The sequence below is a fragment of the Lissotriton helveticus genome, chromosome 2_1, assembly GCF_964261635.1.
Source record: "Lissotriton helveticus chromosome 2_1, aLisHel1.1, whole genome shotgun sequence".
Classification (NCBI taxonomy): Eukaryota; Metazoa; Chordata; class Amphibia; order Caudata; family Salamandridae; genus Lissotriton; species Lissotriton helveticus.
The window spans coordinates 1,180,158,463-1,180,185,716 of NC_136059.1; the positions used below are offsets into that span (position 1 = coordinate 1,180,158,463).

General features: G+C 41.6%; 1 protein-coding gene across 1 annotated transcript in view; it reads right to left on the reverse strand.

Moving 5' to 3' along the window:
• The window catches only part of CDKL2 (cyclin dependent kinase like 2), a 522,774-nt gene that overhangs the window by 258,865 nt on the left and 236,655 nt on the right, over nucleotides 1-27,254 (reverse strand). The window contains exons 3-4 of the mRNA XM_078677465.1: nucleotides 16,867-17,061; nucleotides 10,011-10,189 (exon numbers count right to left, since the gene is read on the reverse strand). Coding sequence (XP_078533591.1) covers nucleotides 10,011-10,189; nucleotides 16,867-17,061 — 374 coding nt within the window. The remainder of the gene's footprint in view (nucleotides 1-10,010; nucleotides 10,190-16,866; nucleotides 17,062-27,254) is intronic.

Consider the following 27,254-nt stretch of genomic DNA (forward strand, 5'->3'; position numbering starts at 1 on the left):
AGCATTTACAATGCAATGGTTTTGCCTTTGTTAAAGTTAGAGCTATTGGCATTGCTCTTGACATTTTTTTTATTTATGTTTTTTTTTAACATAAATAAATGGCATTGTCATTTACAATAGCAGGGCATGGCACAGGGAAGGGGGGCGAGGAGAGACAAAGGAGAGCTGCGGGCTCAGGGAAGGGGGGGCGAGGAGAGACGAAGGAGAGCTGCGGGCTCTTGTAATGCTTGCATGGATGAGTTGGTGCATGCATGGGTGCACGCATGGATGGGTGTATGGATGTGTCTATGGATAGATGCATAGATGGGTGGATGGATGGATAGATGCATATATACAGCCAATCCCTCAACAATTTATGCAATCCACCAACCCATCCAACCAACAACCCATCCATGCATCCACCCATACATCATGCATACATTCATCCATCATGCATCCATCCACCCACTGTGTCCCACTCCGACCCCTCTAACTACAGCAGTCACTACCCATCATGCAGTCCATTAACAAATACGGACGGTAACTACAAAGCTGCGTAAATGTTCACACTATGTAACTAGCCAGGATTATGCGCCATGTATTAGGAGCACCATACTTACACAACGCCTTAAAAGCTCACCCAATATGTCCCATAAAGGCTAAACTACAATCAACACCCTTACATCCTCCAAGTTGGGCAACCAGTAATTTAACACAAAATGGAACGCATAACGGCCTAGAAGCAAGCAGTATGTAAATGACACAGCGAAGATTCCCGTTTCACCTTAAGTACACATTTGACCTCACAGTATGTAGGGAAGCTGTATATAAACATCAATATAATACAGGATATGGGGTATGTTGCCTAACCTAAAAAACCTCACCATCCACCACAACACTGCAAACGTGTATGCAAAAATAAAAACAGATCTGCCTATTTAGGATTTGTATATGTTTTGTGACTTGCACATGCCGACCAGGGCTATTCCACCCATAAAACGAACACGTCTGTCTATTGGCAACCAAAAACAAAGTACGGCTATCAATCACTACAGCAATCAATCTGTGGGTAACAGGAGAGTAGGGGGGCCCGGCCAAAACTTACTGTCAACAGCTCAAACATAGAAACCGTGAATGGGCGGGGCCTTGTCCAATGAAGCAACCATGTTGGGGTCAGGCGAAATGTCAATACCGCATCAAAATGTAACAAGCCGGTGGGATCGTCTACAAAACATTTATATAGCAATGACATTTCGCCTGACTGTGGAATGGCCGCAGGACAACAGGTTTTAAGGCATGCGCATTATGTTTTCTAGCTGCCTGGGTCTCTCGAACAGAAGAGGTTCTCTCACTCCTTCACGCGCACACAAGGAAAGGAATGCAGGAAAGGGTCGCGCACAAGGGTAGGGAAAGAGATTCTTCTTTTACCTTGAGAAGATAACTGCCGGACGCTATTCACGAACTGCTCCAGGGCAGACGCCATCTTCGCAGCCACCACCTCCTCCTCCTCGCTCTCTATCCTGTAGAGGGGCTCAGGGATCCACTGGCTGCCGGAGCCAGTGGGGGAGGGGAGTGAGGGGAGCCACACCAGTTGCGCTGAGAGCTCAGCTCTCGGCAGCAGCAGTCACGAAGCTTCAGCCGTTGGGTAAGCGTGAAAACCTTCCCCCACTGCGCATGCGCTCTGTCTGTGTGAAGGGAGTTGACTAGCTGACCTACGGAAGCCGACGAGGATCGATTGGAAGATTTTGTTGTTGTTGTAATTTTAGATAACGCGAACTCAACCCGAAGGTATTGAGACCCATCACATGAGCATTTACATTACACAATGTCTTTTAGACGAATTTGTTGAAGTTTAAAAGTGCACCCGCTTTCCCCTGGTTCCTGCGCGTCACTGCTTCTGCTCACGTTTTACATCTGAGGATGGAGTCCTTGACCGCGGCTTTCGGAGTTATGCATGTTTATGTGATTCATTTTATTTTCCTGCGTTTGCATAGGACACAGCATTCCCTACTCTGTGGGCTTTTTCTGGCACAGATGGTTGACTGTTGTCAAACTACTTCACACTCTACTAGAGCTGGGCGAGCCGCTGAAAGCTCGAGCCGGGCTCGACAAGCCGCTGAAAGCTCGGGCCAGAAGCATGGATTTGGCTCTGCTGAACGCCTGTTGAAAGCCGGAGCCCATAACGAGAAGAGCTTTTATGTACCCTCTGCTGTCACCCACGCTCTGCCCTCCTGCAGAAAGAGTAACAAATAAAGCACTGAGCGCGGGAGGGGGGCGGGAACGGGGCCGGAGACACGGAGAGCGGGAGGGGGGCGGGAACGGGGCCGGAGACATGGAGAGCGTGAGAGGCAGCGGGAGGGGGGCGGGAACTGGGCCGGAGACAGGGAGAGCGGGAGAGGGGGTGGGAACGGGCAAAAAAAAAAAAAAAAGCAAGCACTCACCTGGACTTCTTCCGGGTGCCGTCAATGCCGGACCAGATTCGGGGGCGTTCCCGAGAACAGGCTTTCGGCTGACGTCACCAAAAGGGAAAAATTCTCGGGAACGCCCCCGAATCTGGTCCGAGATTGACGGACAGAGCCTTCTCCCAATGGCTAGCCTCCATTTATGGAGCTAACCAATGGGAGGAGGGGGCGGATACCCGACCCCACAGAGAAAAACATAAGATTTTGCTAGCGCATGCGTACTTCGTACGCATTGGCTAGGCAAAACCTAAAAACGAACTTGAAGGTGTTGCATTGTTAGGTCGAGTCCAAAGGATGTCTCAGAGCTGAGCTGGTTGAATATCGAAACTCAGCAAGGCACAATCCAGGTTGGCAGCATATAAAAGAAATGCAATTCATGCCGTTTTTTGGGTTAGCCAGACATCCGGTCCTGGCGATGACCGTTGCCTAGCAACCAACTAAATAAGCACCACATTGGACGGGTTTGTCTTTCAGGATCACATCAGTGGTGATTTATTGCAACGAGTGATGCAGGCACCATCTTGTACTGTCTCCTTTTCTGTACATACAGTCTGCTTTGTTCAACTGCACCTGGGTGGGCTAAGTTACATCTTTCAGCAACCTTGATGCGGCATGTACAAGGCACATGTGTGTGTCTCAAAGAAAAGGTGCCAACACTTTCTTGGCAACCCTGAGGTGAGAATGTTTGGGAGAAGCATATTGAAGCCTCAGTAATTCCTTTCCACCTTATGGACAGGAAGAGTCCGTTGATTGTAAGCAGGGGAGTCATCGCAGCATCTCCGGACTCATAGCCTGAGCTGGCCTCAAACAACAGTTTGATGTGGCTAGGTGGTGGGCTGGATTCTTTGCCTATTGGAGGAGGCAGAGTCAACTGTGAAACTGCAAAGTGCCATCGCTCAAAATGATTGACGCCTCAGTTCTCGGAGGGCTGTCCTGTTGACTAACCCAGAATGCGCATTACATTGGAAAGCAATGCAAAGTTACATTGGGTTACAAGCTGAATATATCTAAAACCCAGATATCAGTAATAGGGGAAGAACCACCTTCACACATCACAACTGTTTCTGAAATTACTTATCTAGGTATTAAAATCTCCCTGCCTATTAATAAGATACCAGAGCGAAACATGGAACCAGTTCTTATCAAATTGAATACCACTTTGGAGAGACTTGACCACTTACATTTTTCGTTGTATGGGAGATCAAATATCTTAAAAATGCTTGTACTCCCCAAACTACTGTATATGTTCAGAACAATTCCCCTTGAATTTCCGAGCTCTTGCTTTAATAAATTAGAACGCATTAGTTCCAGGTTCTTGTGGGGTTACAGGCGCCAGAGAAGGGCTTATAGAAAGATGGTTTTGCCATGAAAATCGTGATGGCTGAGGTATCCCATACTTTTTGTTTATTTCATTGGGCATCTGTTTTGCAATTTATAAGTCCATTAGTAGCTGGGAAGGGCGCTGAAACTTCGTTTTGTCATAGTCCTGTCATATATGCGTTAGGTCTTGGTGAGGAGGCTAATGGATGTTTTGTTAAAATCCTAGGGCCCGATTCACAGAATGAACTTAAGACTCAATCCTAAACTTACTACTATTTTGGTATTCACAGAATGCACTTACTACTTTTGGCATTCACAGAATGAACTTACTACTTTTGGTATTCACAGAAGTTAGGATTTTGTCTTAAGTCTGTCTTAAGTATGTCTTAAGTTTGTCTTAAAACAAACTTAAGACAAAATCCTAACTTCTGTGAATACCAAAAGTAGTAAGTTCATTCTGTGAATGCCAAAAGTAGTAAGTGCATTCTGTGAATACCAAAATAGTAGTAAGTTTAGGATTGAGTCTTAAGTTCATTCTGTGAATCGGGCCACTAGAGCCCAGCTATTTAAAAAAAAAAAGAAATTCAAGATTCTTAAGTCTGCCTTTCCTATTTGGAGACAAGTTAAGCGTCATTTGGGGATCCCTAACCTCAGTGCTTATACTCCCTTCTCTGCCGCCGGGTTGTTGCCCTTGATTTTTCGGGATCAAATCTGCTTTAGATGGCGCTCAAAGGGAATTGCAACACTTAGTAATGTATGCGAGGCAGGCCAGCTTTATTCATTTACTGATTTTCAAACTAAATATGGCCTTCCCAAACATGATTTCTACAAGTGTCTTCAGATTCGCAGCTTTATAAACTTCCTAGGTCCCGGTCGGGAAAACCAATTAAGAACAATACCGCTCATTGAGAAGTTGGGTAAAGCCTCAATCGGTCTACTGTATACTTTATTGATTGAGGTACTCCTTGATGATATACAGGATTTTCAAAACAAATGGGCTCAGAAGCTAGGGCAAGAAGGGATCAACATGGTAGATTCGTTAAGTCTTGCAAATCAGGTTTTATTGACCGGGATGATGCTTAGCCAGCATTATATGGCTATTCACGATTTGTATTATACACCAAAAAAGATCTCTAACTGGTCTACATTTGCCAGGACTAAATGCAACAGGTGTGGGCTGTTTGCTGCAGACGCAGTCCACATGTTTTTTTCATGTTCGAAACTAGCTGAATTTTTCCTGTCTATAGAGCATTTTTTGAGCTCATTATTGGGAGTAACAATCGATATCACAGGAGAACTTGTGCTGACTGGCCTGAGCTCTGACATTGCTATCCACACACGATCTAGAGCTTTGACATCTTTCGTATTTATTTGCATGTCACTTGCATGAGCTTGCATAACGGAGGAGTGGATTAGTCCTGAAGCTCCATCTTTTTTGACCTGGTGGGCAAGATTATTATCAATGTATAATTTAGAAACGGCTATTTATAAGACCAAGGGGAAGAGAAAAAGGCTAATGGGGGCTAAGATATGGAGACCCATCACGGATCGGATTTAAAAAGACTCCTTATCCTTTGCTAAATTACACCTGCCTCTTCTGTTGTTTCTTTTCTTTCTTTTTATCTCTCAATTATTGTTCATGTATTTCTCTTAGATTATTTCTTCCCTTTGGGCCTAATCACTGCTGTTCTTGATTTTTTTTTGTACTTTAATTGCGAATGAATTTATGAATGTAATTGACCGCTGATGTATTAATTCCTTGCAAAAAAAGAAAATATCCAATAACAAAAATAAATTTAAAAAAAAGGAAAGCAATGCAAAGTTGAAACGTGCCGATCCATTGCTCATTTCTTGTGTACTGGCATTTGGGCTGAGTGAACATCTCAATGGCACACCAACTGACAAATGGCTGAAGGGGGCTGACTCTGACCCCATTTTTTTTAATACGTCTATTATTTTCTTTTGATTACACGAGGTTCGCAAAAGGCAAAGCTGTTTCTAGGCCAGACCTAAAAAAATTATGATCTCTTGCTCAGACGTTTTAAGTTCCCTTATCCACTTTTCTATAATGCTGGTAATTAGTTGCTCTTGTACATTTCTAATGTGGTTGTGTGCTTCACCAATACCATAAATACATAAGTAGGTTATCAGTACTGTTGAATCACTTATTTCCAATGGCATTGTCATTTCTAAAAACAAGGAATACGTGAGGCATTATTGAAATATTTAGGTTCAGTGAGCCAATATGTATCTCTCAATTTCTCACTCAATCTCTACTAATTCTCTACCTTCAATAAAATGAGAAGCATCAGTTAAACTTGAAAACATATACAAAGGGCCATGAAAGGCCTCTCATAGTCCAAAATGCTCTAACTTCAGCAGCAGCACCGATATCCGTGAAACAACTCAGGACACCACCCACCTTCAAAGAAAGCACATCAAACCGACACGACAACCTCACTGGGTCATTCACCTCAACAATTCTGAGTGAGCAAGTAGACCACACATCAAAGGTAGCCTTTCCCACATATAACGACAAAACACACCTAGTACCGAAGCACCACACAAAAACAATTACAAACCTTCGTCTCATGCCAAGCAAGTATACAACATACATTTCATCTGGCCATCAGAGTTAACAAGTTACTCCAATTTAATCACACACTACGTAAATACCAATCTTCATAAGATTAAATTGGCAAAAAGGGGGAAGCATTTCGAGCATCAAAAATAATCATCAGAAGAGTAAGATGGTTTGGTGCTAAACAAATGAAGAACAATTATAGATGTGTCAAACTTCCTGAAGGTTTTGCATCAAAATATTAAATATAAAAATGTCGACCTGCAACAATATCGACTTCAAGAAAACCATGAAAGACCTCTTCTACCTTTGATAAAGGTCATTAACAGAAAAGGATTGGTTGTGTGAATAAGGAACCTAAATCAATATCAACATCTACATTGATGAAATTGTATAATCAATCGCTTGCACTTGCTGTAATTGCAGGTTGATATTTAGGTGTGGTACCGCACCCTTCTGCATGTGTTAAATTAGGCAAGTATACATGTTAGTCATGGCCCTTTTTTTGCAGGTTTATCCCCACATGTTTTGCGCTTTGCCTCCTATTTTTATGACCCTGCTTTTATTGGTTATAGGAATCTGGGCACTTTACCACTGCTGATAAGTGCTAAACTGCATATGCTCTCTGTGTAAATTGTGAACATGAATGGTTATCCATGATTGGCATATTTGATTGACTGGTAATTCCCTAGTAGAGTGCACTGAGTGTGCCAGGGCCTGTAAATCAAATGCTACTAGTTGGCTTGCAGCACTGATTGTGCCACCCACAAGAGTAGCCCTGCAAATGTATCTCAGACCTGCCACTGCAGTGTCTGCATCCACAATTGTAAACTGCCATGTTCCTGGTATGTGCACCCACTTGCCAGGCCCAAACCTTTCCTTTTCTTACTTGTAAGGCACTCCTAAGGTAGGCCCAAGATACCCCTGTGGGCAGGGTGAAGTGTGTGTGAAAGGTAGGACATGTACTGGTGTGTGTTACATGTCCTGATAGTGAAATTATGTGTATTTCTTTTTTTCACTGTTGAAAGGCTGTCTGTCCCATAGGCTATCATTGGAGCTGCAGTGTAACATTTTACATATGTAACTTTTATTTGGGACAAGATAGAGAAATGGAGTTTAGGTTCTCTGAACTCAGAATGTAATAACACACTTTTAGTAAAGGTGGTTTTTAAATTGTGTATTTGAAAAAGCCACTTTTAGAAAGTGGGCATTTTCTTGTTTTACCATTCAGTGTGCCTCTGCCTGTGTCTGTGTGTGTATTCACCATCTGGTTTTGGAGTGACAGGAGCTGGGGATGTGCATTCCCTCTAGACAGTCACAAGGGGGGTTGAGGTGTGTCCTGCCTTGCCTGGGTGACTCATCGCTAGGCTGAATAGAACTGGTCTGCATTTAGAGTGTTGGGAGTCGTTTTGCTAGCACCTGAGTAGGCTATGTCTCCTTTGCACAATGCGGTCTCCACCCTCTGTGGTCAAACTGCACTATGAAGGACATAACTGGTTTGGACTGAGCTCAGAGACTCTGAAGCAAAAGGAACAATGAGAAACGGAGTATAAGTATGAGACCTTAAACCCCAGGGCTTTATATCACTTCGTGAAACAAGAGGATCCTGCCAAGAAGAAGATCTGAAGAGCTGCGTGAGGAGCTTAGCCTTTTCCATGTGAGGGGTGGGTTGGCCTGCAGTTGCTGCTTCTGTCTGTGGAAGAGGAAAAAGACTGCATCTTTTGCCCTGCTGTGATATCCTGCTTGTGAAGAATGTCCAAGGGCTTGTGTGTGCTGGCCTTCTGTTTTTAGAAGACCCAGGGTCATCAAAGTCTTACGTGTGCTTTACTTATTGGGAAACATTCTTGTTGGAAACTTCCTTGTGTGCTTTACTTATCAGGAACATGCCTGGAAGGAGTGCTGGGAAAGCTGTGTGAAGAGAGCTGCCCCTGAGGTGCAGAGTGGGTTGGCCTGCAGTTGCTGCTCCTGTCTGGAACAGTAGAAAGATTGGACTGCAGGGTCGGCTCCTCCACTAGGGCAGATGAGCGTCACCCCACTGCTTTCTCGCAGTGCAAGAAGCAGAAACATAAAATGGCAATAACTTTCAGTTATTACCATTTTATGTTTGGTTGCAGGCGGGCAGGAGGGTAGGGCTGCTCTGAGAGCAGCCAGGGTAGGGGAGGAGTGGTTTGCCCACTCCTCAATGCACAAAGACTGCTTGATCAGCCCACAGTGGCTGCCCAAACCAGTCATGCGCACTCTGCCCTTCTCCATACAGGCTGCAACACAGCCTACAATGGGAAAATGGGCTCCTCATAAGCCGCTGGCTGGGCAGCGTCAAGACCAATCACAATGCTTGCAGCATTGTGATTGGCTTTGGGGAGGGAGGGAGCCCGGCTGCCTGCTTCTGCTTCCTGTTCCTGGAGAGTAGGAGAGCAGAGAAGACGCGGGACCCGGCCGGCGGAAAGGTACGTTTCATTTAAGTTGAAAGAAAATTCAATTACCCGGGTCAGAAGAGACCTCGTTAGCACCAAGCAGTCAGCTGCAGTGCGAATAGTGGGCAGTGAGTGTTGTGAGGGACTGGTGTGTCCTTGCCCTGTGTCGTGCTGCCTGGGTGAGGCAGCTTGAGACCGGTCAAGGTCTCTGACGTGCTTCCTGAAGGAGGAGGGGCAGAGGCAGCTGCACCGCATGTCCGCAGGGAACTGCTGCCAGCAGTTGGGGCATACCTTTGGGGGATTGAGCCCCTGGAATCACTCACAGTATGCTGCATGAGCCCAGGCAGCTGCACATCGCTCAAGCTTACAGGTGAGAGACCAAGGGAGGCCCCCCCACTTGCTTTGCATTGTGTGCTCCCCCACCCCGTGCTGGTACATACCTGGGAGGGTGCCGAGGGTCTGCGACTGTCACTGCCTTTCTGGTCTCTAGGGGCCATGAGTAGAACGCACATGAGTGCTTTCTAAAATTACTGTAATCCTTATTAAAGGGCACACAGGAGTTCCAGTGCCCCATGTCTTTCTTTGAAATTACTGTATAAAGTGTTGTAGTAGTGCAGGGAATCTGCACCCTATATGTTCATGGTGATCTATATGTTTTCTCTCTTACTTAACTGCTGCATTTCACGCCCTGAAATATATATATGGATGGTTGTCGTTTTATACCGTGCAATGTTAGAATGACGAGCACTATTTCAGGACCTGCTTAATATGTACAGTGATGGTGCTGTTTTCATGATATTTTTATGACCTGTGCAACTTGTAAGTATTTACTTTAGTGCACTAACGGTGATGTTATGACAATTGGCTAGTTGACAAACTGATTGTGATTTATGTGATTGTGGTCTATGTGTTGATATACAATACAAGTGATATTTTTATATAACCTTGTGTGGAGTCTCTTTTGTGGTGTGTGTAGTGTGTCACTGGTGTGTGTGTGTGTTACACAAACACTTAACACATTGCCCCTGGGATAAGACTGACTGCTCTGCAAAGCTACCAAGGGGGTGAGCAGCGGGTTATCTTCGGTGTGTAACTCCCTTATCCTCACCAGAGTGGCGGGTTCCGCCTGGCTGAATTACATACCCTAGCCTAATAGAAATCCAATTTTTAACTATAAGAAAAATAGGGATGTAGATTTTGCCATCATCGTCTCTCCCTACAAAATAAATAAAAAAATGATCTGCTGGTTCTTACTTTCCATACTTGATGTCACCAACCAGTAGTTCTGGCGCCCTGTACCATCTCGTAGCCACGTACTCTGTGTACACCTCTCCCGGCGCTGCCAGGGCCCTTGCGAAACCAAAGTCACACAATTTCACTACTCCAGACTGGGAGACCAATATGTTTTCTGGTTTAATGTCTCTGTGTATGATCTAAGAAACAAAGAATATGAATGAGTGTTCACTGAAAGAGATTAGCATATTAAATGGCAAAACGTGTTACTGGGAGATATGGATTTGACATGAAATAACGAAAGCTAGAAAACATGTTTAAACTTTCATGGGCCTTTAATTGAGACCTCATTTAACTACCATATAACACGTGATATTTCATATTACGATTGATCAGAAGTTTGGAAATACCTGTACAGGTAGCTTAGCAATCAAATAGAGGTACATAAAGATAATACTTGGATGCAAGCCTCTTTTGTAAGAAACTTCAATTTTCCCCCAATTTAATTCAATAAACAGGGAAAACATTTGCAATTTACTTTTTGGCCATACAAATGTACACACACCTCATTCCAAAGAAACCCTCCTTATTGATGTGAAGGTTGCTTATCTCTGCCCCTCTTCAGCGGGCAGAGATTGTAATGGGTAATACAGAGGATAATCAAGGGTTGTATCTGTGCCTTTTGAAAAGGCTTCACAGTCGCTGCAGCACCCAAAGGAGATGGAAAATTCTTGTGGTGTTGGACTGCATTATTTGTACCTTGCCACCTCCCATCCCAACAGAAGTGCCACTATAAACAGAAGATAATGCATTCTCTTAAATATAGAAGTTCTTCACTGAGCTTCTTTCTGAATTACATGTATTTCACTCGAGAGCCTGAACTACTCTTGAGATAGATGATAGATGGTTAGTCTCATAATTCACAAAGTCGTCTTTATTTTACTGAAATAAAGACGACTATATATATACATATCTGGTTTTATTGTGACATTATCTAGGTGCTTGGGGGCAGGCTACTCACTCGAGTAAGACAGGTGACTACCAAGACCACAAGGCCATCTGATTGGCAACGCCCACTGAGGCGGGAAGTATGTTGCTGCCTGATAAAAATGCTTGCCTCCGAGTACAAGCCCAAGCCTCTGATGAAGTAAGGCTACGAAACGCGTCAGGCTGGACTTTGATGCTTGTTGCTGGAAATTTGCATCCATTTCACTGCTGCTCCCAACAGGAATAAAAAGCTGTGATTTCACCTTGCTTGTGGGCTCCTTCCTTTGCAGGCAAACTTGGTGTTTATGTTTGAGCGGTGAGCCTGAGCTGCGGAAGGAAACCCTGGGGCTTGCTGGCCCCCCATGGAGACGCCTAAAAACGCCACCGGTATGGAAGCAATGGGGCACTTGTTGGCAGACTATGGACAGCTTTGAATTGAGAAGCATAACAGCACACCCCACTCGGGTTTTATTGTGACATTATCTAGGTGCTTGGGGCAAGGCTACTCACTCGAGTAAGACAGGTGACTACCAAGACCACAAGGCCATCTGATTGGCAACGCCCACTGAGGCGGGAAGTATGTTGCTGCCTGATAAAAATGCTTGCCTCCGAGTACAAGCCCAAGCCTCTGATGAAGTAAGGCTACGAAACGCGTCAGGCTGGACTTTGATGCTTGTTGCTGGAAATTTGCATCCATTTCACTGCTGCTCCCAACAGGAATAAAAAGCCGTGATTTCACCTTGCTTGTGGGCTCCTTCCTTTGCAGGCAAACTTGGTGTTTATATATATATATATATTACGCTCCATGGGGTTGTCCAAGTAGCGGGTAGCACCCGAGCCTGCGTGCGCCTTCCCCAAAGCGTTAGTTGGTATGGGCAGTTGCGTGTTTGAAATAGGCCCGACGCGTTTCGGAAATTTATTTTCCTCATCAGGGGCCAGCAGTAAAGTGCATGACGTCTACCATCTCCCTGTATGAAAACACATATTGTGCTTGTGGGAGATGTAGTCCATATATCCTGGATGGATGCACTCTCAAATTACTGCTCGTTCCAAGGCTCTACCATGAGCCCCAAACATCACTCCGGTCCTCATCCATCACGCAGCTCCACATACGAGACTCCTTGGATAGCGAGTCTCGTGGCCCCCGTTTCTTCGGGGTGGTGCAACCCAGCGGCAGGACCGCCGCTAATGTATTACGCTCCATGGGGTTGTCCAAGTAGCGGGTAGCACCCGAGCCTGCGTGCGCCTTCCCCAAAGCGTTAGTTGGTATGGGCAGTTGCGTGTTTGAAATAGGCCCGACGCGTTTCGGAAATTTATTTTTCTCATCAGGGGCCAGCAGTAAAGTGCATGACGTCTACCATCTCCCTGTATGAAAACACATATTGTGCTTGTGGGAGATGTAGTCCATATATCCTGGATGGATGCACTCTCAAATTACTGCTCGTTCCAAGGCTCTACCATGAGCCCCAAACATCACTCCGGTCCTCATCCATCACGCAGCTCCACATACGAGACTCCTTGGATAGCGAGTCTCGTGGCCCCCGTTTCTTCGGGGTGGTGCAACCCAGCGGCAGGACCGCCGCTAATGTATTACGCTCCATGGGGTTGTCCAAGTAGCGGGTAGCACCCGAGCCTGCGTGCGCCTTCCCCAAAGCGTTAGTTGGTATGGGCAGTTGCGTGTTTGAAATAGGCCCGACGCGTTTCGGAAATTTATTTTCCTCATCAGGGGCCAGCAGTAAAGTGCATGACGTCTACCATCTCCCTGTATGAAAACACATATTGTGCTTGTGGGAGATGTAGTCCATATATCCTGGATGGATGCACTCTCAAATTACTGCTCGTTCCAAGGCTCTACCATGAGCCCCAAACATCACTCCGGTCCTCATCCATCACGCAGCTCCACATACGAGACTCCTTGGATAGCGAGTCTCGTGGCCCCCGTTTCTTCGGGGTGGTGCAACCCAGCGGCAGGACCGCCGCTAATGTATTACGCTCCATGGGGTTGTCCAAGTAGCGGGTAGCACCCGAGCCTGCGTGCGCCTTCCCCAAAGCGTTAGTTGGTATGGGCAGTTGCGTGTTTGAAATAGGCCCGACGCGTTTCGGAAATTTATTTTCCTCATCAGGGGCCAGCAGTAAAGTGCATGACGTCTACCATCTCCCTGTATGAAAACACATATTGTGCTTGTGGGAGATGTAGTCCATATATCCTGGATGGATGCACTCTCAAATTACTGCTCGTTCCAAGGCTCTACCATGAGCCCCAAACATCACTCCGGTCCTCATCCATCACGCAGCTCCACATACGAGACTCCTTGGATAGCGAGTCTCGTGGCCCCCGTTTCTTCGTTAGTTCTGCTAAATATAACTCGAGCGCCCGCAATGCACTGCTGATGATGTCACATATTACATCATTCATGACATGGTCAGTGAAATCACTGATGACATCACTGATGACATCTCAAATTACATCACTGATTTTACTGTTCTTGGACGTTTCCTGGCTGAATCGGGTCTGTTGCCATGTATGATTGTACTACCATTGCCTCTTCCTTTTGCCCACAATGGTCTATTATCTTGCCACAGCCTCTCTTGCCAGTCCTGTATTGTTGGTTTGTTGCCCTTTGCCCCCCTTTCCACCGCCCTCCATAGTCTGTTGTGCTCCCACTGCCCTTCCTGCCTGCCCAGTGTGGTCAAATTGTTGCCTCTGCACCCTCCTACCTGCCTTCAATTTTCAGAGTCCGTGCCCCTGTCCTCTGCCTCTCAACTGTATCCTAATGAACAACTAGATTGCTAACATTCTATATTTATTACAAAAGTGTGGAACGCCTGTTGTCATCTTGATGTAATCAAAACTGTGATACCTAGAGCATTTCCTTTAAAAATTACATATATGAGAGGGTCTTATTTGCATCAAAATTATGGTTAGTACTACAAAAAACTAAAATGAGGACATATTTTCTGAGTTTTCAAATAGTGACAAAGCACTTTTAAAGTATTTGTTATCTTTATTTTTTTTATCCAGTTGGCCACTTGATTAAATGTTGCACTTAGGGGAGAGGATGTGGTGTTACTTCCAGAGCTGCAGACTTTGCAACTGGGGAACCAGGTTGGAGTTTCTGTTTCAGCTCGACATTCTATGATTCTGGTCAAAACACCTAATCTAATCTCCCCATGTCTACAACCAAAATGAAATTGTTCTTGTGTGATGTAATCAAATGCTCATGTAAAGCACTCCAATACCTGACAAGTCTGCACTATATAAAACTGCAAAAACACAAAAAATAAAAAGTGATTTGCACACTTCCGTCATTGGGCTACATGTGGGCTACAACCGGGTGATATTTGTGCTACATTTGGGCTCTTTTGTCTCTGGGGGCCATCTTGGGAGATTTATCTGTTATGAAGTTTCCTAATTTCCACATTTACTGCAGTCTCCTCAGTAGGAAATGCTTTCAGTTTTTTACTTTGATTATATCAAGAAGGTAGTCAGATATGTCACATATTTGCCATAAATTCTGAATGTTAGCACTCTAGTTACCCATTAGATCACTGTATTAAAGCTACTCCTCACCAGGGAAGTCTGCTGTTAGTATTAAAAGCGCAAGCTTCAGCCTGCATGTCAAGATGTTGCGTACTAACGATGAGAAGAGGTATCAAGAAATTGCAAGCTCACAAAGATTCAGCTCAAACAGAAAGACTGATGTGGTATTAAAAAAGGACCATGGTAGGGACTATTTAGACACCAATTTTAAGGATAAGACATAATACAAGAATATTTCCAGGTTCTATTAGAGATTCTCAATCACCTGAGCAAGCCAGCAGCTGCAGAGTTTTGCAGTGACTGGGTAAAGAAGCAAAATACTGTAGATCTAAGGCAGCTTCCTGCAAGATTAAGAGTGGCAGCAGGGTCAAGCAAAGGTGAGTTCTGACCCCTCTCTTTAATGTATACATGACACATATCCATCTTATTTGGAGTCAGCACCAACATTCATTTGTTATGCAGACGATACAGCCATCTAGGTAACACTGCAATTACAATTGGTCTTCATAGTTTTGGGGATTTCACTACTTCCTCTGCAACATACCTGCTCCTTTGACTGCTACAGTAATAAAGCAAATCCATGTTGTAGTGCCTTGGTAGCCTTGTGATGGCTGCCCGGCCTCCCCTCACCTAATGGATACATGCACCAATGCCCGGCATTGGGCCCTGTTAGACCTGACATTATTGGCATGGTATTTCCCCAAATGTTTAACCTTCACTTCTCCTGTTTGCTGAATTATTTTGGTTGGCTTTAGGACGCTGCACACATTACCACAGTTAACCAGTGCTAAAGCGCTTGTTCTCTCTCTCTAGAACATGGTAAAATTGGCTTACACTTATTTGGAACATTTCATTAAGTTGTAAGTCCTTAGATAATAGTACTACTTGTACCCATGGCTTGTAGATTAAATGCTACTAGAGGGCCTGCAGCACTACTTGTGCCACCCACTAAAGTAGCCTTTTAAAACATGTCTCAGGCATGCAACTGCAGCCTGTTGCACAGTTTTAAACTGTGATTTCAACCTTGCAAAATAAACCTTTTGCCAGACCTAAACCTCCCTTTATAATACATATAAGTCACTCTTGAGTTGGCCATAAAGGCTCATAAGGCAGGGTACATTTTATTTTAAATGTTGGACATGTGGGTTTAAGTTTTACATATCCTAGTAGTGAAAAACTCCTGAAAGTCATTTTTTGCAACTGTAAGGTCTATCTCTCCCATTGACTGACATGGGTTTACCTTATTACATTTAATAAGTGATAGCTTTTGATTGGGGGCAGATAGATATATGGTATTTACACTCAAATGAATTGTAATGTAAAATCCTATTTAATGCTGAAGTTGGATTTTAAGTCACAGTTCTGAAAATGGCCCTTTTAGAAAGTTGGCATTTTCTTTTCTTAACCATTTGTGCCTTCTGCCAGTGTCCTGGGTCAGGTGACGGTGATTGTCTCCGTTGTTGAGGTTTGTATATTCCTGTGAGGGGATTAGATGTGGACAGGATTGGCCATTCTGCTAGGATGGTTGGGGTAGAGCTGTCCCGGTCCGCTTATATTTCTAAAGGCTTTACCTACTGAGCACGTAAAGGAACCAGACTCTAGTCTTTTGTCACCCCAGATTTCTTGGAGTCTTGACAGGGCAAGGGAAGGCTTTCCAGAACATGATATTGTGACTTTTCCCCAGTCTAGCACGGATAGATGACAGTGAGTGGTGCTTTTTGCTTTTAGATGCTATATTTACCTACTTTTTAAAAAATTGTCGTACTAGTATCATTTTATTTATTAAAAAAATACTATATTTTTATAAATAGCTTTGGAATTTTTCCTGTGTTATGTTTTCACTTTATTATGGTTTGTGCGCTGCTTAAGAACTGTACACATTGGCTTGAAGTTAAGCCTGACTGCTTTGTGCCAAACTACCATAAAGTTAAGCGCAAGTTAATTTAGTGACCTTTGTGGTTTACCCTGGCAAGGATTGAGACTATACTGAGTAGGGCTTCCATACCCCCTTAACCAATAACCCAATTTTTCACAAGCACCATTCACACCACATATAAGGAGGTTAGAAATAGATTTAATGAATTGGTCCTGGCTCCTGTTCATATGTAAGATGTGTGCAGGTACTGTCCAAAGATGTTTTAGGGGATTAGATGCATTTCTCTGGGTAAAGACAGATCTCCAAATCATTCTAGGCATTTGGAAAATTGAGCCACATATTAATCATTGTAACTTACAGTACAGACAATAGCGACATGCAAATATCCTATATTAATATTATGAAGATACTTGTCATGCACATTCTTATGATTGGTTCTCCATTCATCCTTCCATGCTCTGTATACAACTTACATTGTGGCTGTGGCAAAATCCGATTCCCTTAATAATCTGAAATAAATATTTCCGAACTCGACTGAAATCAAGTCCATTTGGGAACTGCTCAAGGTCATCTAGGACTGTGTGGTCCACAAACTCAAACACCAGGTACCAACGCTTCTTTTTCTTGCACACTTCTAGGAGGTTCACCAGGTTCTCATGTCTCAGTTGCTGTAAGAGAGAAAATGGAGTCCTTTCTAAATAGAGCAGTTTAATAGCACTGAGAGACAGTCTAACTTTACTGTAGTTGATCAAAGGTCAACCAACAAGTGAGAAAATCAAAAGGGCAAAAAGACTTCCATAATACAAAACAATGTGGTACTGAGTTCATTTTAATGAACTCCAGTGCTCAAACACATGATGGCTATCTTCCCAAACTCTAGCTTTGAGTCCAGTGCCTCTGTGAAGAACACCCTAATGCAATATTATTGTCAATACAAAGCTCTCAAGTTTCCCAGGTCTGAGTTAGAATATCCCATCCACTCCCGTATTTTTTTTTTTGCTGTCTGGGCCATGCAGTCCCGAATTACAATAGGATAAACAGAAAGAAAATGCAAACTAAAAGCCTAGACTGGACCACTTATTCAGCCTATGAACCAGGAAACTTGAGTGTTGTTAAGGCAAATTTAAACATTAGCACAATGGCAGTGCTAGCATGTCTGGTTAAACCTTTGGTACTAAAGGTGTATTAATAATATCCAACAATACTGACAAAAACAATAAATCCCATGACCATAATAAAGAACATTCTATTTTTTTGATTTGAGTGATGCATTTGGGAACCATTGAGTTTACCATTACTGAAGTATAAGTCTGGAAAGGTGAAAAGGGCATTTCTCTGGAAATTAGAACTAAAATTGGTAAAGCCTTTAGGTTTGGCTGATGTTTGAGTGAAAGCCATTCCTGATTGAGTCACAAGTTTCTGTATGGGGTGTGGATGGGCGGGATCACTGACAGAATATCGACAGTCAAAATATCGACTTGCCAAAATATCGAGGTAAAAATATAGAATGCCAGAATATCAACTTCCTATCTACAAACAGGTAAGTACAAAAATATCGACTCCAAAATATCGATAGGAAAAAATATAGACACTCAAAATATTGAATTTTTTAAAGATCTTAAAAGTAATTTTAAAGTAATATAATAATAAATATAATTAATTTAAACATACTTAAAATACTTAAATACACTTAAAATTAATAAATAATTAATGTAACTTTAAAAATAATGTAATTTTAAAACATATATATATATATATATATATATATATATATATATATATATATATATATTCACTGAAAAAACCATAGGTTTCAGGCCTTATATAGTTAGGAATTAGCATTTAAAAAAACCTTTAAAATTCACTCAAAAACTATAGGTTTTAGGGGTGTTATAGTTAGCTGGACATTTCACTCATACAAAACCATTGAAATTGCTCCTATATAGTTAGTTGTACTAACTATATTTCGCGCACCCGCAATCCACTGCTGATGATGTCACATATTACATCATTCATGACATGGTCAGTGACATCACTGATGACATCTCAAATGACATCACTGATGACAGACATCATCCAGTGAATGTGGTTTGCTTCGTTATTTAAATATGCATTATATATATATAGCAATTTGCATTGAAGAATGAGTGGATATATAAAAATAAATATTAGGATGGAGGATTTAGTAGCAGTGTAATTGTCTATTTACTTGACCAATTTATAGTGTCTCACTAAATATAGTGCATAGTGACTAAACTGTTTGAATATCTGTATCACTTTGTCAGTTGTTGTGTAAACTGGTTCTCCAGTTGGTTACTAGCTATGTGAAAGTCTGTATTAGTTATTGATTAGTTAACTGAGTATTTGTATGGGACAGTGAATGTGTGTGTGGTTCGGTGGGGGGGGGGGGTGTGACTGCCCAAATATGTGTGAATAGTTGATTTACTAGATATATGAAGTTAAAACTACATGTTCTAACAGTTGTTTGGGTGAGTGAATATCTTTATGGGTGTGGTGATGAGCAAATATATTTCTCAATGGTACATGTCCAACAAACTAGAAAAATAAAAGGCAGTGTATGTGTCAGTTGTTGTATATTAATAAGTATACATAAGACTCAATGATTGTGTGAGTGACTGTATAGATAACTTTATACTTGTAATAATGATTTTATAATTCACTAAGTATGACTTACTATCTAAATGAATAGATTAAGTTGTGTTTGTATAAGTGTGTAGCTAAGTAAATATGTAAGTATGATCCATTGTTTGCATAAGTGAGTAGGATGACTTCATATGTGAATAGGATGTGTGCTGGTGTGTAATGTCGATTTAGGTGTATAAGTATTTCTGATAGTGTTCTATTGTTCATTGACAGCATTTATGAGTGAATCTACAGGTAAGTGATTAGATGTGTGTATACATCTAAAATCACTGAGTGGGTTTTTAGATACTTGTATTGCTGTAACAATGGATTCAAATATGATACTCTTTATTTTACAAAGAGTGATGAAAGATTTTACTAGTGGAGTGGAGAAGCGTGGCTCAGTGGTTAGAGGCGGCGGACCCAGAAGCTGAGATCGACCGTGGACCAGGGTTCGATTCCCCGCCTCGGCGGGTCTCGGGCTCAAAAATTCCACGGACTCGACAATTCTCGCTCTGGTGCCTACTCTACTCACGGGGTCACACTCTGCGACTCTGGGCAATAGCTTGCTTAATCTCCACTACGGCCCCTCACGGCGGGATGCCTGGCTTTCACCTTGTGGACACCCCGCCGGGGTTTCTCACAGGGGAATACCAGGACGGGTTCCCTAAGCAAGCGCCGGGACGCTCACGGGCAGCCGTGCGCTTTACAAATCCAGCACATTTACATTTACATTTAGTGTATGAAAAGGTGCATGTGATTGTCACGTGGATGATGTCATCAGTGATGTCATCAGTGATGTCATTTGAGATGACATCAGTGATGTCACTGACCATGTCATGAATGATGTAATATGTGACATCATCAGCAGTGGATTGCGGGTGGGCGAAATATAGTTAGTACAACTAACTATATAGGAGCAATTTCAATGGTTTTGTATGAGTGAAATGTCCAGCTAACTATAACACCCCTAAAACTTATAGTTTTTTGAGTGAATTTTAAAGGTTTTTTAAATGCTAATTCCTAACTATATAAGGCCTGAAACCTATGGTTTTTTCAGTGAATTTCAAAGGTTTTTTAAATGCTAATTCCTAACTATATAAGGCCTGAAACCTATGTTTTTTTCAGTGAATTTCAAAGGTTTTTTAAATGCTAATTCCTAACTATATAAGGCCTGAAACTTATGTTTTTTTCAGTGAATTTCAAAGTTTTTTTAATGCTAATTCCTAAATATATAAGACCTGAAAGCCCACCAGGAATCTCCAGTATGCGCCAGGGGACTGCATTGCAGAGAGGTGTAATGAAGCCACGCCCTTTTTACACCTCTCTGCAACGCAGCCCCCGTGCATGTTTGAAGAGAGGGGAACTAATTCCCCTTGCATACTGGGGGCCCCTGGGGGCCAACTAGCCCACCTTGAACCTCCAGTATGCGCCAGGGGGCTGCATTGCAGAGGTGTAATGAGGCTATGCCCCTTGTTACACCTCTCTGCAACGCAGCCCCCTGGCACGTTTGCAGAGGGGGAACTAATTCCCCTTGCATACTGGGGGTCCCTGGGGGCCCACTAACCCACTAGGAGCCTCCAGTATGCGCCGGGGGCTCCATTGCAGAGAGGTGTAATGAGGCCACACCCTTTTTTACACCTCTCTGCAACGCAGCCCCCGTGTATGTTTGAAGAGGGGGAACTAATTCCCCTTGCATACTGGGGTCCCTAGGGGCCAACTAGCCCACCTGGAACCTCCAGTATGTGCCAGGGGGCTGCATTGCACAGAGGTGTAATGAGGCTATGCCTCTTTTTACACCTCTCTGCAACGCAGGCCACTGGCGCGTTTGCAGAGGGGGGACTAATTCCCCTTGCATACTGGGGGTCCCTGGGTCATATCTGCCCAAATGCCGAAATTCCGAACGATTGAAAATGACTTTTCTTGAGAAACATTTGGATTTGGATTATCATGTCCTATACTTTAGAATTTTTGAAAGACTGACTTTGAGGATGCTATAAATTACTCAAGTCTGCCCGAATTGTGTGGGTAAAATTGATACCTAGTCACTTTGAATAAGAATGTACTTACGTCTCGTCTAACATTTGGAAGAAATATCTAGTTATATGACAGCAGGATACCGACATAACTTGAAGGAAATAAGAACGCCCTGAAGAAGTTCTGTTGTACAGAACGAAACGTGTCAGCTGGCTGTGGTACATAAACTTATGGAAAATAAAAGCATTTGAATATACACCAAGATTCAGCGCTTCAATAAGGACTCTAAGTGATATGATTTGATTGGACTTATTGTGCAAGTGGTGCTGTGCCAAACTTTGGAATATTCTCCACTACTCTCTACTACTTACTCTCTACTACTCCACTACTCTCTAATACTCACTCTCTACTACTCATTCTCTACTACTCTACTACTCTCTACTACTCTCTCTCTACTACTCACTCCCTACTACTCACTATCTACTACTCTCTACTACTCACTCTCTACTACTCTCTACTCTCTACTACTCGCTCTCTACTACTCTCTCTCTACTACTCACTCACTCTTTACTACTATCTACTACTCTCTACTACTCACTCTCTACTTCTCACTCTCTACTACTCTCTACTACTCACTCTCTACTACTCTCTCTCTACTACTTTCTACTACTCACTCTCTACTACTCTCTACTACTCACTCTCTACTACTCTCTCTCTACTACTCTCTACTACTCACTCTCTACTACTCTCTACTATTCTCTCTCTCTCTGCTACTCACTCTCTACTACTCTCTACTACTCACTCTTTACTACTCTCTACTACTCACTTTCTCCTGCTCTCTACTACTCACTCTACTACTTACGCTCTACTACTCTCTACTACTCACTCTCTACTACTCACTTTCTACTACACTCTGCACTCTCTCTACTGCTCTCTACTACTCTCTACTACTCACTCTCTACTCTATTACTCACTCTCTTCTCTCTACCTCTCTACCTCTCTACCTCTCTATACTTCTCTCTCTACTAGTCTCTACCTCTCTACCTCTACTTCTCTACCTCTACCTCTCTACCTCTACACCTCTACCTCTCTACCTCTCTTTACACGCACACATATACACATATATATATGCATATATATGTATGTATGTGTATATATATATATATATATATAAACATATATAATCTGCATATCTATATAAATACAAATATAAATGCATGCATACATATACATATATGCATACATATGCATGTTATTTACATGAAAGTTTTAAAAACACTAATAAAAGCAAAGCTAAAAAGCCACCTCATTACAAACAGAATGGCGTTAACTTAAACGAGGGCGAGATCTATTGCATTTTCAATGCTTGTTTACTTTGGTTCCATCAAGAAGGCATTCAGATGTGTCACACATTTGCCATAAATTCTGAATGCTAGCACTCTAGTTGCTCATTAGATCACTGTAGTAAAGCTACTGCTCACCAGGGAAGTCTGCTGCTAATCATACTTTCTATGTCAAAATGAACCCCCTCATTTTGTTCCTTTTTAAATTAAATGTTTTCAGACTTACCACTTCATTCCAATCAAGATGGCTTCTGGTGTGCCATACTTTTGTCATAAGTAAGACTGTTAGCGCTCTAGTTGTTCTTTAGAACACTCTGGGACATGCTGCCATTGGGCTATACTTGGGCTACATCTGGTTGATATTTGGGCTACATTTGGGCTCTTTTGTCTCTGGTGGCCATCTGGGGAGACTGCATGTCAGAATTTTTTAATGAAATAGAAGAGGATTTGGGAAGTCACTCAAAATGTGCCCTAATTTTTCTTTCTGCAGCACTAATCATACTTTCTATGGCAAAATATACCCCCTCATTTTGTTCCTTTTTAAATTAAATGTTTTAAGAGTTACCACTTTATTCCAATCAAGATGGCTTCAGGTGTGCCATACCTTTGTAATAAGTAGGACTGTTAGCGCTCTAGTTGTTCTTTAGAACACTCTAGGAGGCTGCAGTAGAACACAAAGGAATCAACTGACAGTCTCTGTCCTTGTTGGATGTACATGTTTTACTGAGAATGTCAGACTTCATGCTCACATGACTGAGAAAGATAATGTGAATTTACAGAAAATATGCTTTCAGTTTAGCTTATAGATCCCCTTCCAAACCACTGTGTCAAAATCATGAGATAATAGTTTTCTTTCAAACATGATTCATGATATCCCAGCAGAAGGCTTTTTCACATCATAAAATCACCTTAGAACACACCCCAATTCCTAAAATGAGTATGGTACCTCAACCGGCGCCAAAGTTATTCGCAATAGAATGTTGCGGATTTCCTATGGAAGCAAGGTCCTAACTATATATATCGCCAGTAGGTAATATACATATTATTAATAAAACATATACAATATTTTTTCCGTAGGATAGCGAGATGGTTACATTTACTATTCACACTCCAGAGAGTGCAACAGTAGGGAGAGCGTTGGATAGCGTAGGGATAAAAATTACTATTCCCACTCCAGAGAGCGCAACAGTAGGGAAAGCGTTGGATAGCGTAAGGTTAAAAATTACTATTCCCACTCCAGTGAGTGCAACAGTAGGGAAAGCGTTGGATAGCGTAGGGGTAAAAATTACTATTCCCACTCCAGTGAGTGCAACAGTAGGGAAAACGTTGGATAGCGTAGGGGTAAAAATTACTATTCCAACTCCAGAGAGTGCAACAGTAGGGCAAGCGTTGGATAGTGAGAGGGTAAAAATTACTATCACCACTCCAGAGAGAGCAACAGTAGGGCAAGCATTGGATAGCGTAGGGGTAAAAATTACTATTCCCACTCCAGAGAGTGCAACAGTAGGGAAAGCATTGGATAGCGTAGGGGTAAAAATAACTATTCCCACTCCAGAGAGTGCAACAGTAGGGAAAGTGTTGGATAGCGTAGGAATAAAAATTACTCTTCCTACTCCAGTGAGTGCAACAGTAGAGAAAGCGTTGGATAGCGTAGGGATAAAAATTACTATTCCTACTCCAGAGAGTGCAACAGTATGGAAAGTGTTGGATAGCGTAAGGATAAAAATTACTATTCCCACTCCAGTGAGTGCAACAGTAGGGAAAGCGTTGGATAGCGTAGGGGTAAAAATTACTATTCCAACTCCAGAGAGTGCATCAGTAGGGAAATCGTTGGATAGCATAGGGGTAAAAATTACTATTCCCACTCCAGTGAGTGCAACATACCATTCATCTTTCCCCCCTACTATTATGGGGTAAAATATGGCTATCAGAGGATTTACAGCTGTCTAGAGACATCCTCCGGGATTGTTTACAATTGATGAACATGAATAAGATCCCGTGGTTATGCTATGTTAATGTAACACTCCATAAAATAGGCTTGGGTGACATTTTTGATAACCCCGAAAATATTCGGGGAGATATTAAATCTGTTATCAAAACAAGTTATTGGAAATCCTCGCTTGTGCATTCCTTGGTTAGTACTCACGCTTTTAAGGTTACTTTACAGCATCAGTTTTATTTAACCTTTACAAATCATGTACAATGGCGATTCTATTTGACGAGGTTTAGGTTACACATTTTGCACTTTCTTTTTGCGTTTCCTAAACAGGGGAGTTGGTGTGAGAGACTGCCCCCCTGTCCCTGTAACAACAGAATAAGCCAAAGTACTATGCATCTTGTTCTCTTCTGCCCCCTATACAAGGATCCGAGAATTAGGTTTATTAAGCCGATCCTTAAGAAAAAGCAACCATGCCACTATAAAGAGGGTTATGACCATTTGCTATCTCTGTCCACATCTGATGTTTGCTGTGCAATGCTAAATTTTATACGTGTGTCACTTTCGATTAGGAAACGGTATGGTTAAATTTGTTCCCATGAACTTGTCTGTAGCCCATGTATATTGTTGTTTTTGACTTTGTTGTCTTAGATCTCAATGTAATATGGGTATTTGGAAATCATGATTATTTTAACCGAATATGATTGAAAAGTTATGGGCCAAAACTGTGATTATATTAACCAAATGTTTTCTATCACTAAAATAATGGTATACCTTTTTAATTGTTTTTAAATGAAATTTAATTCATGTATTTAAAATGTACATTTTGACTTTTATGGTTCTTGTTTGAATCGAATAAAGTTTTTGATGATGATGAGTGCAACAGTAGGGAAAGTGTTGGATAGCGTAGGAGTAAAAATTACTATTCCCACTCCAGTGAGTGCAACAGTAGGGAAAGCATTGGATAGCGTAGGGATAAAAATTATTATTCCTACTCCAAAGAGTGCAACAGTAGGGAAAGCGTTGGACAGCGTAGAGATAAAAATTACTATTCCCACTCCAGTGAGTGCAACAGTAGGGAAAGCGTTGGATAGCGTAGGGGTAAAAATTACTATTCCAACTCCAGAGAGTGCAACAGTAGGGAAAGCGTTGGATAGCGCAGGGGTAAAAATTACTATTCCCACTCCAGTGAGTGCAACAGTAGGGAAAGCGTTGGATAGCGTAGGGGTAAAAATTACTATTCCTACTCCAGAGAGTGCAACAGTAGGGAAAGCGTTGGATAGCGTAGGGGTAAAAATTACTATTCCAACTCCAGAGAGTGCAATAGTAGGGAAAGTAAATACTTCATATATAAATATAAATAACATAAATATTAATTTCAATTACAAAATAATTAAATTATTTTGAAATTTTATAAAATATATAATTAATCAATTAATTACAAATAAAAATTACCTGCTAATACTAATTATTTACCAATTACTAATAAATTAATTTACAATATAAAATAAATAAAAATTAGACACAACAAAATATTTAATAAATATAATTACTTACAATTAAATTACTTCCCAAGCTATTCCCCTATAAACACACAACCCACTACATAAAATAATGTAATAAAAGTAACATATTTATCAATCAATCAATTACAATAAATTACAAATTATATTTTAATTAATTATCAATTATTAATCATTAACAATTATTATAAATAAATAACAATAAATAAAATAACATATTTAAATAATTATAATTATATTACTTCCCACCCTATTCCCCTATAAACCCACAACCCGCTACAGAAAATAAATTAGTAAAATTAACATATTTATCAATTAATCAATTAAAATTAATTACCTATTATATTTTAATTAATTACCAATTAATAATTAATTAACAATTAATTCTAAATAAATAACAATAAATAAAATAACATATTTAATTAATTATAATTAAATTACTTCCCACTCTATTCCCCTATAAACCCACAACCCGCTACAGAATTATATTACACAAAAAAAAATTAATATTAACTTACCTTAAATTCGATATTTTTGTTGTCTATATTATGTCTAGTCGATATTATGTCCATTCTATATTTTTGATTCGATATTATGTCCATTCTATTCGATATTAAAATTTTCTAGTCGATATTTTGGTAGTCTATATTATGTCTAGTCGATATTATGTCCATTCTATATTTTTTACTCGATATTATGTCTAGTCGATATTAAAAACTCTATATTTTGACTCTATACCGGATGGGTGAGTGTTATGGTATATTGATATGTATAGCGCACTTATAACCCAGACAGTATCCAGGTGTAGAGACTGTATGTATGTTATAAGGAGTCAGCAGTTGAATGAGTGCATGAGAGAATGAATGAGAATATGATCACTTAGTAATCTTTAGTACATGTTGCGATTTGAATGATCTCTAATTCATCTTGAATGCTTGTTCAGATTTGCTCTCAGAAATCTGGAGTGGCAGGCCATAATTGCACCATTACTTAGAAGACTTGTCGACACCATTAGCCTGGTGTCATCAACACACTTCAAAGCCAAACATCCTTGTGATCAGCTGGGCCAAAGTCTTGATGTAGATGTTGAGTAACATCGAAGGTAGTGAGGATCACTGAAGTCCTCCACATTTTGCACCCTAGCTACAAGATCGGAACAGAGGGAGAAATAAGGATTGAAAGCAATTTGCCAGCAATGAGGAAAACCAGACAGCAACAGTACTTGTGATTCCTGTTTCCCTAAGCCTAGATTTAAGTAAACAGTGATCCACTACGTCAACTGAAGAAGATAGGCTCGACAAAATTATACCTGCCCGTGCCTCCCATCCACAATGTTCCTCAGCACATCTAGTGCAACTTACAGTGTGGTTTCAGTACCTCTTCCTGGACAGAAATCCTGTCTCCAGGGATGAAGTAGCTGGTCCAATGGGATGGCACCA